This window comes from Chaetura pelagica, unplaced genomic scaffold (assembly GCF_000747805.2).
Source record: "Chaetura pelagica isolate M959 unplaced genomic scaffold, ChaPel_1.0 scaffold294, whole genome shotgun sequence".
NCBI lineage: Eukaryota > Metazoa > Chordata > Aves > Apodiformes > Apodidae > Chaetura > Chaetura pelagica.
Window position 1 is genome coordinate 508461 of NW_009953068.1, and position 12893 is coordinate 521353.

The following is a 12893-nucleotide window of genomic DNA, read 5'->3' on the forward strand; positions in this document are numbered from 1 at the left end:
ACCCCCTGCCCCACGACCCCTGCCCTGGTACCCCTGCCCTGGGACCCCTGCCCGGGATCCCTGCCCTGAGACCTCACCCCGGTGCCCCTGCCCCAGTGCCCCTCTTGTTTTGCATCTCTAGGGGTGCAAAACAACCCCTCTTACTGCCCCTCAGCGCAGGGGAAGGGGAGTCTCTCACGGTACAGAAATACCCTCATGAATCCTTGGTGCTCCTTATTGATCCCCAGCAACCCAGCAGTGTTGGTCACCCCGTCCCTGGGCTGGGGGAAGGGGAGGCTGCCCCAACCCACTGACACGCAGGGTGAGCCCCTGGGCTCCTGCACCTGGTTGGAAGCAGGAGTTGGGCAGTTTGTAGCACAGCTCACAGATAGCCCAGCCCTCAGCCCTGGGGTTACAGATCTGCTCCCCACAGGAAAGGTCCTGTATTTTTCGTGTTCAATTTAAAATATTTCACAGCGGTGCAAGTCTCAGAGATCCGCGTGTGCAGAACAGCTGATGGTTTGCTGGTGTATGTCACACAGGGTCCCAGACTGGTTTGGGTTGGAAGGGACCTTGAAGACCATCCAGTCCCACCCCCCTGCATGGGCAGGGACACCTCCCACCAGCCCAGGCTGCTCCAAGCCCCATCCAACCTGCCCTTCAACACTGCCAGGGATGGGGCAGCCACAGCTTCCCTGGGCAGCCTGGGCCAGGCTCTCACCACCCTCACAGCAAAGAATTTCTTCCTAATGTCCAACCTAAATCTCCCTAGGACTTCTAGTTTTCATGGGGGGCAAGTACCAAATAAACCAAAATAATTTAATATCCAACACAACATTTGCTACTGAAAATAGTGATGTTTTCATGGACTTTATGGTGTAAACTCTTGCATTTCTGTTTGTAGGGCTTGTACCAGGCCTTCTCAACTTAGGGAACACCTGCTTCCTGAACTCCCTGCTGCAGGGCTTGTCCTCCTGTCCCTCTTTCATCAAGTGGCTGGAGGATTTCACAGCAGAGTACAAGAGGGAGCAGACCCAGCCCACTGAGCATCGATACTTGTCAGTCACTCTGCTGCATCTCCTCAGAGGTACTGCAACATTTGCATGTCACCATAAACTCAGACAAAAATATTTAACATAAACGTTAGCATTTCTAGATCTTTTCTCAAGGCAGGAGGTGTGGTCTGGTGTTCTTTTTTAATTTCCCCCTATTAATTTTAAGCTCCTTGACCAAGTTCAACTGACTTCCGCAGAGGAGCAGAGACCCAACCTGTCATTAATTACTGAACAATACAAGTCCCAGCCACATGTGTGCCCAGAGCTGTTGGTTTCTTGGCCAGCAGCTGAAGGGTTTCAGGCCTTGTGTGACTGGCCTGGCAATGGAGAAGCAGCCACCCCAGCATGGTGCACACTGCTCCTGCTTCCCAGCAGGCTGGGCAAATTGAGGGCAACAGGGCTCTGAAAATGTGGCTGTGGGACTCTTTGCCAGGGGGGTTGATACATTTGCTGGGCACAGAGTATGAACAGTTAAAAGAGTGTGAAAATCCACTCAGTAAAACTGAAGGAAACAGGAAGATGTTACCACAATTTGATGGGCACTCAAGAGTTCTACAAAAAAGAAAATTAATGCCTTATAAAGGAATAGAAGCATTTTTTTCCCAAGGTTACTGTTTTACCAAAAATATGGACTGTGAAATGAGACACTTTGCATGATGATAAAAATGTGAAAGCCTCTAAGCCCAATTTTCAGCCCCTTTCAGACTTGCCCCTGTGCTGAATCAATGTATCAGTGACACCCTCTTTCAGCACTCCCCATGCTAAAAGAGCCTGCTCTTGGCTCTCCCTGGCTTTGCTCACAGGGCTTTGTTTTCAAGGAAATCCACTGGGTATTTTCCTGTCTCAGGGTGTTGTTCATGCTAAAATGGTGCCAGAGAAGCACATCCTTTCCCTGATGTAACGCTGGTGGGGCACTGATGTTGTCACATGTTAAGTACCCATTTTCACCCAGTCCACCAGTAAAAAAATTGTCTTTCCAGACAGTGTTGTTATTTATTCTGTCAGTATCAACTGAGAAACATGTCACTTGGCAGATGTACTAGATGAGCAGGATTTATGCAGTCAAATCAGCCCGAGTCAGATGAGACTGGTCACTAATAAGTACTAGTTTGATTGCCACTGTCTTAATCAAGAATAAGACTGCTGTAATCAATTATATGATGTTTAAGGAATGTAAAATCTAAGCTAAAAGTATTTGTGTTCTAACTCTCTGGCTCCTTCTGACGTTTTTAAATGCAATGCCTCCAGCTCTGTCCTGCCAAGAGGTGACAGAAGATGATGTCCTGGATGCAAGCTGCCTGCTGGAAGTGTTAAGGATGTACAGGTGGCAGATCTCCTCGTTTGAAGAGCAGGTGAGTATGGAATTGGGAGTTAGGCTGCCTGGTACACACCTACCTCAGCACTTGGGTGTGGAAGAGCAGAAACTGGAAGATGTGGTGCTAAGAGCCCCGAGTGTCAGATCTGAATCTTTGCTGTAGTGGAAAGTTTGCTTTAAGAAGTGAAGGGAAAAAACCCAGTGATAGATTAATGGTATTTGCAGTTGGCTTAGATACTTGTTATGGAGACCTTGGCTGCTTCAAACCCTTGTACTTAATTACCTTCAGATTTGGTACAACAGAGCCAGTAATATTAAAACAGAAGAGCCCTGGCTGTGCTGTGATGATGGTCTGTGCTAACGTGCCAGGCTGCTCTGAGGGAGGGACTGTGAGTTACATGTAACACAGGATTGCTAATTCTTGATTTCAGTATTTTCAGCCCCTAAGTGCAGCTGGCTGACAAACTCAAACAATTATCTCACTCATAAAACATGGTCCTATCTTTTATATTTCAGAGCCAGAGCAAACAGCAGAGATTTCAACCACACTTTGCTGAAATCAAGGAGAGCAGGCGTTTGTGCATCCGTTTTCCTTTTTCTCTCCAAGTACTTTAGTCTCTTTGGAGTTTATATGGCCCAGAATATTTTCAGCACTGTGTGCTGTTTTGAACTTCAGCTTTATAGAAAAAGCTTTTTGGCCAAACTGCAGTGGATGCACAAATGATCTGTGTAACCATTAGCACATCAGCTGGGCTCGAAGCAGTGATTTTTCCCTTGAATTTCCCCCTGCGATGATACAGTCATATATGTACCAGTCCTGGCATATGTTTGGATCTCTTTTGGCTTTGCTTCCTCAAAGTCTTATGCCTCTGTTGAACAGGATGCTCATGAACTGTTTCATGTCCTTACCTCTTCACTGGAAGATGAGAGGGATCACCAGCCCCGTGAGACCCATTTGTTCGACGTGCATTCGCTGGAGGTGACTTCTTTACCCAAGTCATGGCCTTTTCACAAGTTCCATGGTCTGCCTGCAGCCCCGAGTGGGTCAAGTATAAAGGGGCTGTTCAGAAACTGAAGATATTTTCATTATGTTTACAAAGCTGCTCTTTAGTACTCTGAGAGAAATGGATCAATGGGCCAGGCAACCTGAAGAAGAGAAAAATTGTTTTCGTAAGCAAATGTATTTTAATTCCCAGGGATCCCACTCTGGTGAGGGCTTTTGCATTCCTAAATCCATGGAATGATGGCATTGAAATAGCAGCATGGAACAGCAGTCCATCTAAGCAGTTACTCTTGTCCATAAGAGTTGGTCCATAAGAGTTGACACATGAAAGAAGTTTGAAAACTGCAAAATGGACATTTATGGAATAACTTGTTTGGAGGTGAAATGTATCTTATCCTCCAGTTTAGTGGCAGATGGGAAGTTTTTCTTTCTTTTTGTCTAAAATACATACAAAACGTTTATAAAATCTGTTACACTTTTATTTAGTACTCTGTGGCAAAGGATGTGCAGATTAATTGTTCATTTTATTAGAAGTGTTCTTTTTGTCAATTATAAATGTGTTGTGTACCCTTTTTTTTGGCCTTCCTCAAACATAAAGAGACACTAAAACTCCCACAATAGCTCTAATGTCAGAGAAGGATATTAGGGGTGAAATAGGTACATATTTAATAAACACTTAATGCTTTCTGAGGTAGGGTTGATAAAATCTTTTCTCTTTCTCTGCAGCAACCAGAAATAACCCAAAAGCAAATAATCTGCAGAACAAGAGGTATGCTTTTTTCCATTCTGCAATATGAGTATTAATAGTGAACTTGCTTTATTTATTAAGGGGATAATATGAGTTAATCTTTGTCAGTATTGGACTGAAATAGAGTTCTGCAGCTGCAAAAGAAAATTAATTATTAGTCAGTGGGGCAGAACATGTTTTAGAGTTACTTCTGTCAGTGGGAGAGAAGAGGTTTTTTACAGTTACTTTTGTGACTGGGGGACAAAAATGTGGGATTGTAGTGATGAACAGGGATGTATTGAAAATAAAAGGGCAATTTCAAGGTTCTGTTTCAGGCTCTCTTCCTCCTGTGTCAAACCACTGGAAATCTCAGCATCCCTTTCACGGAAGGCTGACCAGCAACATGGTTTGCAAACACTGTGAGCACCAGGTATGAGAAAGTGTGTGTACAGTGAAGTATGTGGGGATAACAGCTGTCTTTTCAGGCAGAACAGCAGCTGTGGTGTCAGTGTGCAGTGCCACAGCCACTCACATGGGTCGTGTGTCCAGGTGAGCTGTTCAGCCAGCACGCAGCACTGAGACTGCCCAGGCGGAGCCAAATTCAGTGGCAGCCCAGTTATCCAGAGTCAGGAGATGAAGGAAACCTGGAGAAAGAAAAAAACAACAACAAAACAACAAAGTAAATCTCATTTGTAGATCAAACTGTAAGAGCACAATTCCTACTTTTACATTTCAAAACTTTGCCACCAAATGTAAGTGGCAGAAGCAGGCTAAGCAGCACCTGGTGGGCTTGTGTTTTGGCCCTTTCTCACCAGATCATTGTGGACAGCAGAGGGCGAATGTTCACCTCGTGTGAGGCCGGGCTGTGGGGTTTTTTTGGGCTGTCACAAGTCGTAGCTCACTGAGTGTGTGTGGAATATTCTCTTGCAGAGCCCTGTGAGGTATGATACCTTTGACAGTCTCTCCCTGAGCATCCCAGCAGCCGTGTGGGTACGTAGTCCTGCCTGGCAGCCTGCCTTGCCCCACAGCTTCCTCTTCACTGCTGCCTTTTCAAGATGCTACAGCCCAAGTGTATATCAGTAACTGCAGTTTATTGCCTTTTTATAAAGGCTCCTGTTGTGCTACTACAGTTCCTTATTACTCGTGTGTTGGTACAAATCGCCAGTGAGGGCAGCAAGCAAGGCTTTGTTGACACCAGGAGAGCTTTTCTCTTTCTCCTAGTGGAGTATTTTGTCCTTTCTGTGTAATTTGAAGAGACCAGATCATATCCCAAGGGCTTTCTGGCAGTCTTGGAAGGTGACCTTTGGGTGCTTTTCCTAACTGCTGATAGCACAGGAGTTACCCAATACAGGCTTCCGGATAAAGTGATTTCAACTGGAAGCTGTTTCCTTTTCTTTTTGGCTCTCTGAAAAACTTGGAATGACAAAACACTGTAGATTTTGGGGGCAAAATACGCAGGATATTTTTGAACTATAACGGTGCCTTTCTTAATGTCTGCTGGTGATTTGTCTTTCCAGACAAGCAGCAACTACTTGCATTCCTGGAAACTGTGACTCGTTCCTACGGAATGCGCTTGGCACAGCTGGGATTGGGATCTGGACACAGCTTTTGCTTTTGGTGTTTTGTTTTATACTATCATTGAAGATTATTAAGTGTTCAAGGGCAGGTTGGATGGGGCTTGGAGCAACCTGGTCTAGTGGGAGGTGTCCCTGCCCACGCAGGGGAGTTGGATCCTGATGATTTTTAAGGTCCCTTTCAACCCAAACCAGTCTGTGTTTCTGCAGTTATGCCCTTGAGACTTGGCACTGTGTAGTACAGCCTGCAAGGATGCATAGGAAGGAGTGCCTAAATTCAATTCAATGCTCTGTTTTTCCTATGTGTAGGGTCAGAGTGCATGAAGTGTAGGAACTTTAGAGGAAAACAGGAACAGGGCAGGAATCTGCAGTTTAAACCCCCACTAAAGGAGCTGCACGGGGAGTCATGGCCTTTGTTCTTACCTACAGGCTGTGATGTTTTCTATGTTTAATCCAGGCTGTGGATGTACCCCCATAGTGACATTATCAGTGTTCTGTACTCAAAGCCATTTAGTCAGTTTTCTCAAGAAATAAGTCTGCATTTCTCTAGTTCCTGAAGTCCTTTCACAAAATGAAGTGGCAGGTACCCTAACATTACTGCTCATAATTGTGATTTTTGTACTAAGGGTCGTCCTATGACACTGGACCACTGCCTCCATCACTTCATCTCCTCTGAATCTGTGAAGGATGTTGTGTGTGACAACTGCACTAAAGTATGTCATTTTTATTTTTATAACCTTCCAGCTCAGTGTGAAGCCTGCTGAGAGAGCTGTGCCTTCAGTGTTCTGCTCCTTTTGTTCTACTCCTTGGCCTGCCTGGGATTTCTTCTTATTAAAAATGAAGTTCTTATTCCACAGAATATCTTAAAGCTTCATTTATTACTAAGATTACAATACTTTGTTGTGTAATTACCAGGAATTATTTAGATAATATTTGGGATAATTTTTTTTGTTCTGCTGTTTTGAACAGTGTTGTCCAGTTGCCTGTGAGTTGGTGGTAGCACAGAGCCCAAGTGGCTTGTCTGAAACCCAGCACCAGTGAGGTGGCTACACATAAACCTGGGGACTGGGCTTGTTCTGTAAATGCTCATTTCTGCTTGATTTGGGTTTAGAATCCTGATCCACTAGGACAGACCAACTTAAGAAAGTTCCTAGAAAACTTCAGGTGTAATTAATGTACTGGGAATAGTTCTAGATGGACAGTGGCTTTTGTCTGTAGTGTGCAGACCTGCACTCTTGGGTGCAGTCTGATAATCCAATGGCTTCATTTTTTTTTTCCTTTGATTTCAGATTCAAGCAGAAGGGACTCTGAAGGGACAGAGCATAGAAAACCAGAGAACAACATTTGTTAAACAATTAAAGTTAGGAAAGGTGAGGCAAACCACCCTCCAAATCTATTTTTAAATCCTACTATACATAGTTTCTTGTTTTGATCTCTTTGCTTGATGTCCACTTCTTCATATTAGAAGAATGCTTTACTTTAAAAAGTTAGCTAATTTGTCAAATTTGTAGGCATAGAGGCCTCAACTGAGCAAAATGTCCAACTCTGTAGCTTAAAGAATGTGAATATTCTAGTGTTATTCAGCAAAACACTGAAGGGTGAGCTTGGCTCAGAGGCAGTTCATGTGTCGATGCCCTTGGTAAGTGAGGTGGTTTGGGTGCACACTGGGGTGTTTAGCAGCTGCACCTTCCAAATACATTAAAATGTTCTGGATACAGCTGGTTTAAACAAGTGAATATGGTGCTGAATATCAGGTGTAGTTTATATTGGAAGCTTTTCTTATTTTTTGCTCTGCAATCATATAATGCAGAGGACAACAGGGCACAGGTCTGCCGTTCAGAGCCTCAGGTGCCATTAATAATAATATGCATTTATTGATAGAGGTTAATCCTGGCATGACTGTGAATGTCAGATATTTATAACCCCTTGACCTTTTTTTTTTTCCCCCTGGTACTCTCTCTGTGCAAAGCAATGACTTACTGAGTATCAGCAAATATCTTACAACCTGCAACAGACTCCTCATTTCTGCCTCACAGATCAACAAGCTCAGTGAGATTGACAGGTGGGCTTCACAGGAACATGCATTTATTTTAACTGATTTTACTGCCATTTGGAGAAAACAAGGAACATGAGCTCTCTATCCTGCTGCCCTGTGAGTGAGCAGTAGTGGCATTAGCAGGAATTGCAAGAGAGTTGGGAGTGTCCTGTCTTGGGGACACTATTGCCAATGAGCTTACAGGCAGATAGAGCAGCACATAAGTGCACAGGTCAGTGATGTATTTCCTCATCCACTGGACTTACCAGTTTGGTTAGTGTGCTTTTACCTTGAAGAGCTGTTTCTCTTAATTGAAAATGTATTTTGACTCTCCTTTTCCATGGAATATTGCTGAAGCTCCCTCAGTGTTTGTGCATCCACCTGCAAAGGCTGAGCTGGTCCAACCAAGGCACTCCCCTGAAACGACACGAACACGTGCAGTTCAATGAGTTCCTCATCATGGACATCTACAAATACCACATTCCTGTTCATAAATCAAGCCAGAATGAGCTGAACCAGAAAAACTCTGAAGAGACAGCACCTGGAACAAAGGATGGGATAGCAGTGAAACCTTCTTCAGGTACTTATTTTGAAAATAAGATCAGGTATTTCTACGTGTCAGTGATAAAACATTCTAGGCTGCAGAATGAATGTAGGAGCAGTATCTTGGTTTGGATCTGTGCAAAGACAAGTAGAAATTCCTTTCCCACCAAGCACTGGGGTTCCCTGCTCCAAATTTACAGATCAGTTTTGAGAATTTAATTTGATCCTACTAAATACTAAAAAAACTTACAAACAAGCAATGAAATCCCAGTTTGTCTAGAAGTCACATGTTTTATGTACAAGGGATGAAGGAATGTTGAACTTGGGAAGTCCCAGGGATTATTTTGTTAGTGATCTCTTCTCAGGCTTCAGGACAAGCAGAGAAAGAATGCTGGGAATGGTGGTTTCTTAAAAACCAATCAAAATCTCACTGTAGGAGGTCTCTCCTTTAGGCAGCTCAACTGCTCAGTTTGGGTTGGGTAAATATGGTTATTTTCATATTCCTGTCATGTACAAACAATGACCACTGTGCTGATATGATCTGATACTCCCCTGCATCTCCTAAGGGACTGTGCTATGTCATGAATCAAACCAAGTGAAACAGTTTCATGTTGGGAGGCAGGGCAGGAACAGCAGCAGGGTTGTTACCAATCCTAACTAGCACTCCAGTTCATGGCTGTCTGCTCCCTCCTGCAGATGCAGACCAGCCACCTGGCACTAAGCCCCTCTTCAGGAACGGTGCCTGCTCCTCTTCATTTTTAATGTCCTCGGGAACTTTTCCATTTGCTGCATTCCCTGAATGCAGGTAAGTTAGGGATTTGTACCCTGTCTTGTCATTTCTGTCCCTTCAATTTACCTCGTGTCCAATCGGAATCTCCTCAGGAGCAACTTGTGCCTGTTGCTCCTTCTGTTTTCCATGTGACTCCTTGGTAAACAGGGAATCTCCACCTTCTTGGCAGCCAGCCTTTAAGTACTGGAACATTGTAATAAGGTCTCCCTGAGAACCTTCTTTTCTCCAGGCTGAACAAACCCAGTTTTCTCAGCCTCTCCTCACATAGCAGGTCCTCCAGCCCCCTGATCATCCTTGTGGCCCTTCTCTGGAACCCTCTCCAGCCTGTCCCATCCTTTTTGTAGAGCAGGACCCAGAACTGAAGGCAACACTCCAGGTCTGACCAGCGCCGAGTAGAGCAGGATGGTGACTTCTTGCTCTCTGCTGGTGGTGCAAGCCCAGCTCCCGGTGTGTGTGTTGCTGACCCTCTCCTCTCTCTGCCCGCAGTTCCCCCGTGTACCTGTACCGCCTGATGGCGGTTGTGGTCCATCACGGAGACATGCACTCGGGACACTTTGTGACTTACCGCCGCTCCCCGCCGCCCCCCAGGAGCCCCCTCCCGGTCAGCAGCCAGTGGCTGTGGGTGTCGGATGACACGGTGCGCAGGGCCAGCCTGCAGGAGGTCCTTGCTGCCAGCGCCTACTTGCTGTTCTACGAGCGCGTCCACCCGCGGGCGCAGCACCCGAGCGCAGAGCCCCGCGCTGAGCAGTGATGGACAGGGAAGGACAGAACCTGGCACGATTCCTCTCGTGAGATCACAGTTGCACCTCCTGTCTGTTATGCAAATAACCCACCACAGGCCCTTTAACTCCCCCCCGACCCTGTGGCAGTGGCTGGCTCCTGCTGGGAGTTGTGTTGGTACCAAAACGTCACCGCCCAGAGGTGGTCTTGCCCAGAGCCCGGGTTAGAGAAGCATTTATTCTGTTAGGTAGTAATTTTGTCAACATCAGAGCTGTGAAACAGACATTTCAAACAGACTTCCTCAGGCTGTGTTCCATCTTCTGACAGGAATGTACATTTCAAAGGGAGATGCTTGAATCCCATACATTTCAGCGCAGACGTTTCTGAGCAGGGGAGCCCCAGGAGCAGCTCATGGGAAGCTGCTGCCATCAAAGGCAATGATTGCAGAAACAAAGTGCCTTCAGCTTATTTGAACAGCAGCATTACCAATGTCTGAGTCTGCTGCATGTCCATTGTATTCTGGTAAATGCCTCCAGATGATGGGATGAACTGCTAACAGATCAGCTGTCTGCTGAGCTCCCAGCTGATCAGCACAGCAGAGCATCCCTACATAACCTGCATCATCAAAAAACTACTTCCCTGCTTGTGTCATTTTCCTAATATTTCAGTTCTTTACACATCATGGAAGTATTTCTGCTGATTCAAAGTGCAGTTCCTTTTTCTAGGGGAAAAGGTCATTTTTTTGTCCATTAAGAGCCAAGACTCCGATTTGTTGCTCTGTTCCTTTGGAATGTAGCTGGAATGGGGAGCCAGGGGTGTTTGCCAGCAAACACTATTGTCATTTCCTTCATCACTACCAACTGTTGAATACAGTTGCTTGTAGCATCGACTACAACTTTTAATGCTGTGATTTCAAGGCTGCTATCATTGGTGTTCTAGACTTGCCCTTTCTGTTTAATGCTGAAAACTGCCATTTCTCATCAATCTCATCATTTCTCATTCAGATACACACCATCAGGCTTCAGTGCTGGTGCAGGTGGTGGCTGTGAGCACAGATGTGCAGCAACCCAACACCTGTGGAAGGTGGGGGACACACCAGGGAGCCCAGGCTGCTGGGCCTCACTTGTCCTGAGGAGCCACACAGAAGTGGGACAAGACCAGTGTCACTGCACTGGATATACAGATTACCATGCAAGGAAGGTGCACTTTGCTGCTTTAGATTGTTTGGTGTCTAAAATTAAAAGAAATCCCAAACAAAGGGAGAAAGAAGCAGCAAAAATTATCCTTCTGACTGCTTTTAAATTACCAGGAATAAAGTATACAGGCTATTTTTAGCTCTTTTCTATCCTTGTAAGCTTGGAGGAAAATAAAGACTAATTCATCCAATGAGCTGTTGCAGAGTAAAACAGCAACCAAATTTTCAAATGGTAATAACTCTTGTAATGGTTTTTTAGGGTGACTTTCATCTATTCATATTACTGCACAAACCTCACAGGCACCGAGTTCCTTAACAGGAGGCTCAAAACCAGCCAAAACAGGAGTGCTGATGGATGGATGTGAAAAACTATTTACACAACTCATCATTCCAGGGTATGGATCATAATTTCTGCTACAAGTAATGCTCATAGTACATCAAATAGTCTTTATAAATCCATGGATGTACTAATTCCTGAGAAGTGTCCCTGTCTGGGCTAGCAGTAGCATGGTTTTCACCTTCCTGTTTTAAGTTATGGAAAAACAAGAAGAAAACAAAAAAAGCCTATGAGGATGCAAAATGCCAAAACGTTCTGGCTGTTGAACTAAGACCTAGCAGACTTGCAGAAGGTAAGAGGAGAAAGCCCTCCATTCTGGGCAGCAGGAGCTCTGTAAAGCAGTGCTGGCTGTCACCTAGGGAAAAACATCACGCAAAGCATCTAGCCCCAGCAGGTCTGCCACTGGCACCTCAGAACTCCAAACCATTCCCACTGCCAGCAGTGTCTGTTCTGCAATACCTGTTCTCAGTGGGGTCTGTTGAGAGTTTTTTATCTCTGAATTTTTGTCAAGTTCATCTGAACAGGTCACTTTGTTCAGTAAGCAGCAATGCTGGCTATGGGCCAGAACACACGTGCACAACGGGCCGAGGCTGGAGCTCATCAGCTTGTAACAGGGACGTGAAGCCACACGCTGCAAACTTGCTTGTTTAAACTATTTACCTGTTGCATTTGAGCTGCTTTCCAACGGGGGTGAGTTTGATGGGAATGAAAGCACAGTTGCTGCACAGCACTCATAAACTATTCCCTTTCACTCAGCTGCATTGACTCTGACTGCTTTCTCAAGGGCTGTAAAGACAAAGGTTAAATAGTCTGTGTTGGTTCTAGCTTTCCTTGGTAGGATGGAGTAGACCAGTCTTGGTTTGTGAGGAAGGAAGCAAGTATCAGGTCCTGGTCCTGAGCTGTGCTGGATATTCCCAGCCTGCTGTGAGCAGGAAAGGCCTCTGCAAGTGTCTGCCACCCCACCCTCCCCTCCTGGAGCCCCTGGGTGCTGTGCGGCCACGTGAGGCTTCTCTAACGCTCTTGTTTGTTGTTCACAAGCTGCCGTGCTGGAGGAGGTGTTAATAAAATGTCAAAGGTTAAAAACCATCAGATAAGACCTCCAAGATGACATCTCTGTGTTTGGATTATCCTTGTCTTATTTTGTGGATTATTTAAAAGTGTAAGATACTTCAGTCAAACGACTGCACTGCTGTTTGAAGTTGAGTTTTCACTTCAGGGCATTTTTGTAACTGTACAGTAGCAATAAATGAACAGACTTAAAAGAAAAAGGAGCTGTTCCCATGTGGTAATGTCTTGAAACAAAGACCAAGCTATAAGCCAAACCATGTTTGGTGTATCTGACAGAAGCAGCTCCTTACATTCTCTTCATAAGACATTGATGCAGGAGCTCCTCTCACTACACAGAGCATTTTCTGGTAGTGGCAGAGGGTGGGAAGTACCAACCCCAAACTGTCTAAACAGACATTGATTCCATACCCCTAATGGACCTAGCACTGAGGGACAGAGCCCACCAATAGCTCAGGTGCTTGTAGCCTGGCTACGTGGGGCTCAGTTCACATTCTGGCTCAACTCAGCACTGCTTGATTCCACTGACTGTGGGTGGTCCTTCCTCATTTCAGC

The 12893-nt window shown here is 45.3% G+C and overlaps 1 protein-coding gene across 1 annotated transcript in view; it reads left to right on the forward strand.

Moving 5' to 3' along the window:
* USP30 (ubiquitin specific peptidase 30) overlaps positions 1-9772 on the forward strand; it is a 17628-nt gene extending 7856 nt beyond the window's left edge. The window contains exons 2-12 of the mRNA XM_009996841.1: positions 884-1066; positions 2283-2386; positions 3230-3328; positions 4079-4121; positions 4415-4509; positions 5010-5069; positions 6280-6366; positions 6943-7023; positions 8046-8268; positions 8928-9036; positions 9508-9772. Coding sequence (XP_009995143.1) covers positions 884-1066; positions 2283-2386; positions 3230-3328; positions 4079-4121; positions 4415-4509; positions 5010-5069; positions 6280-6366; positions 6943-7023; positions 8046-8268; positions 8928-9036; positions 9508-9772 — 1349 coding nt within the window. The remainder of the gene's footprint in view (positions 1-883; positions 1067-2282; positions 2387-3229; positions 3329-4078; positions 4122-4414; positions 4510-5009; positions 5070-6279; positions 6367-6942; positions 7024-8045; positions 8269-8927; positions 9037-9507) is intronic.
* The last annotated feature ends 3121 nt before the right edge of the window (positions 9773-12893 follow it).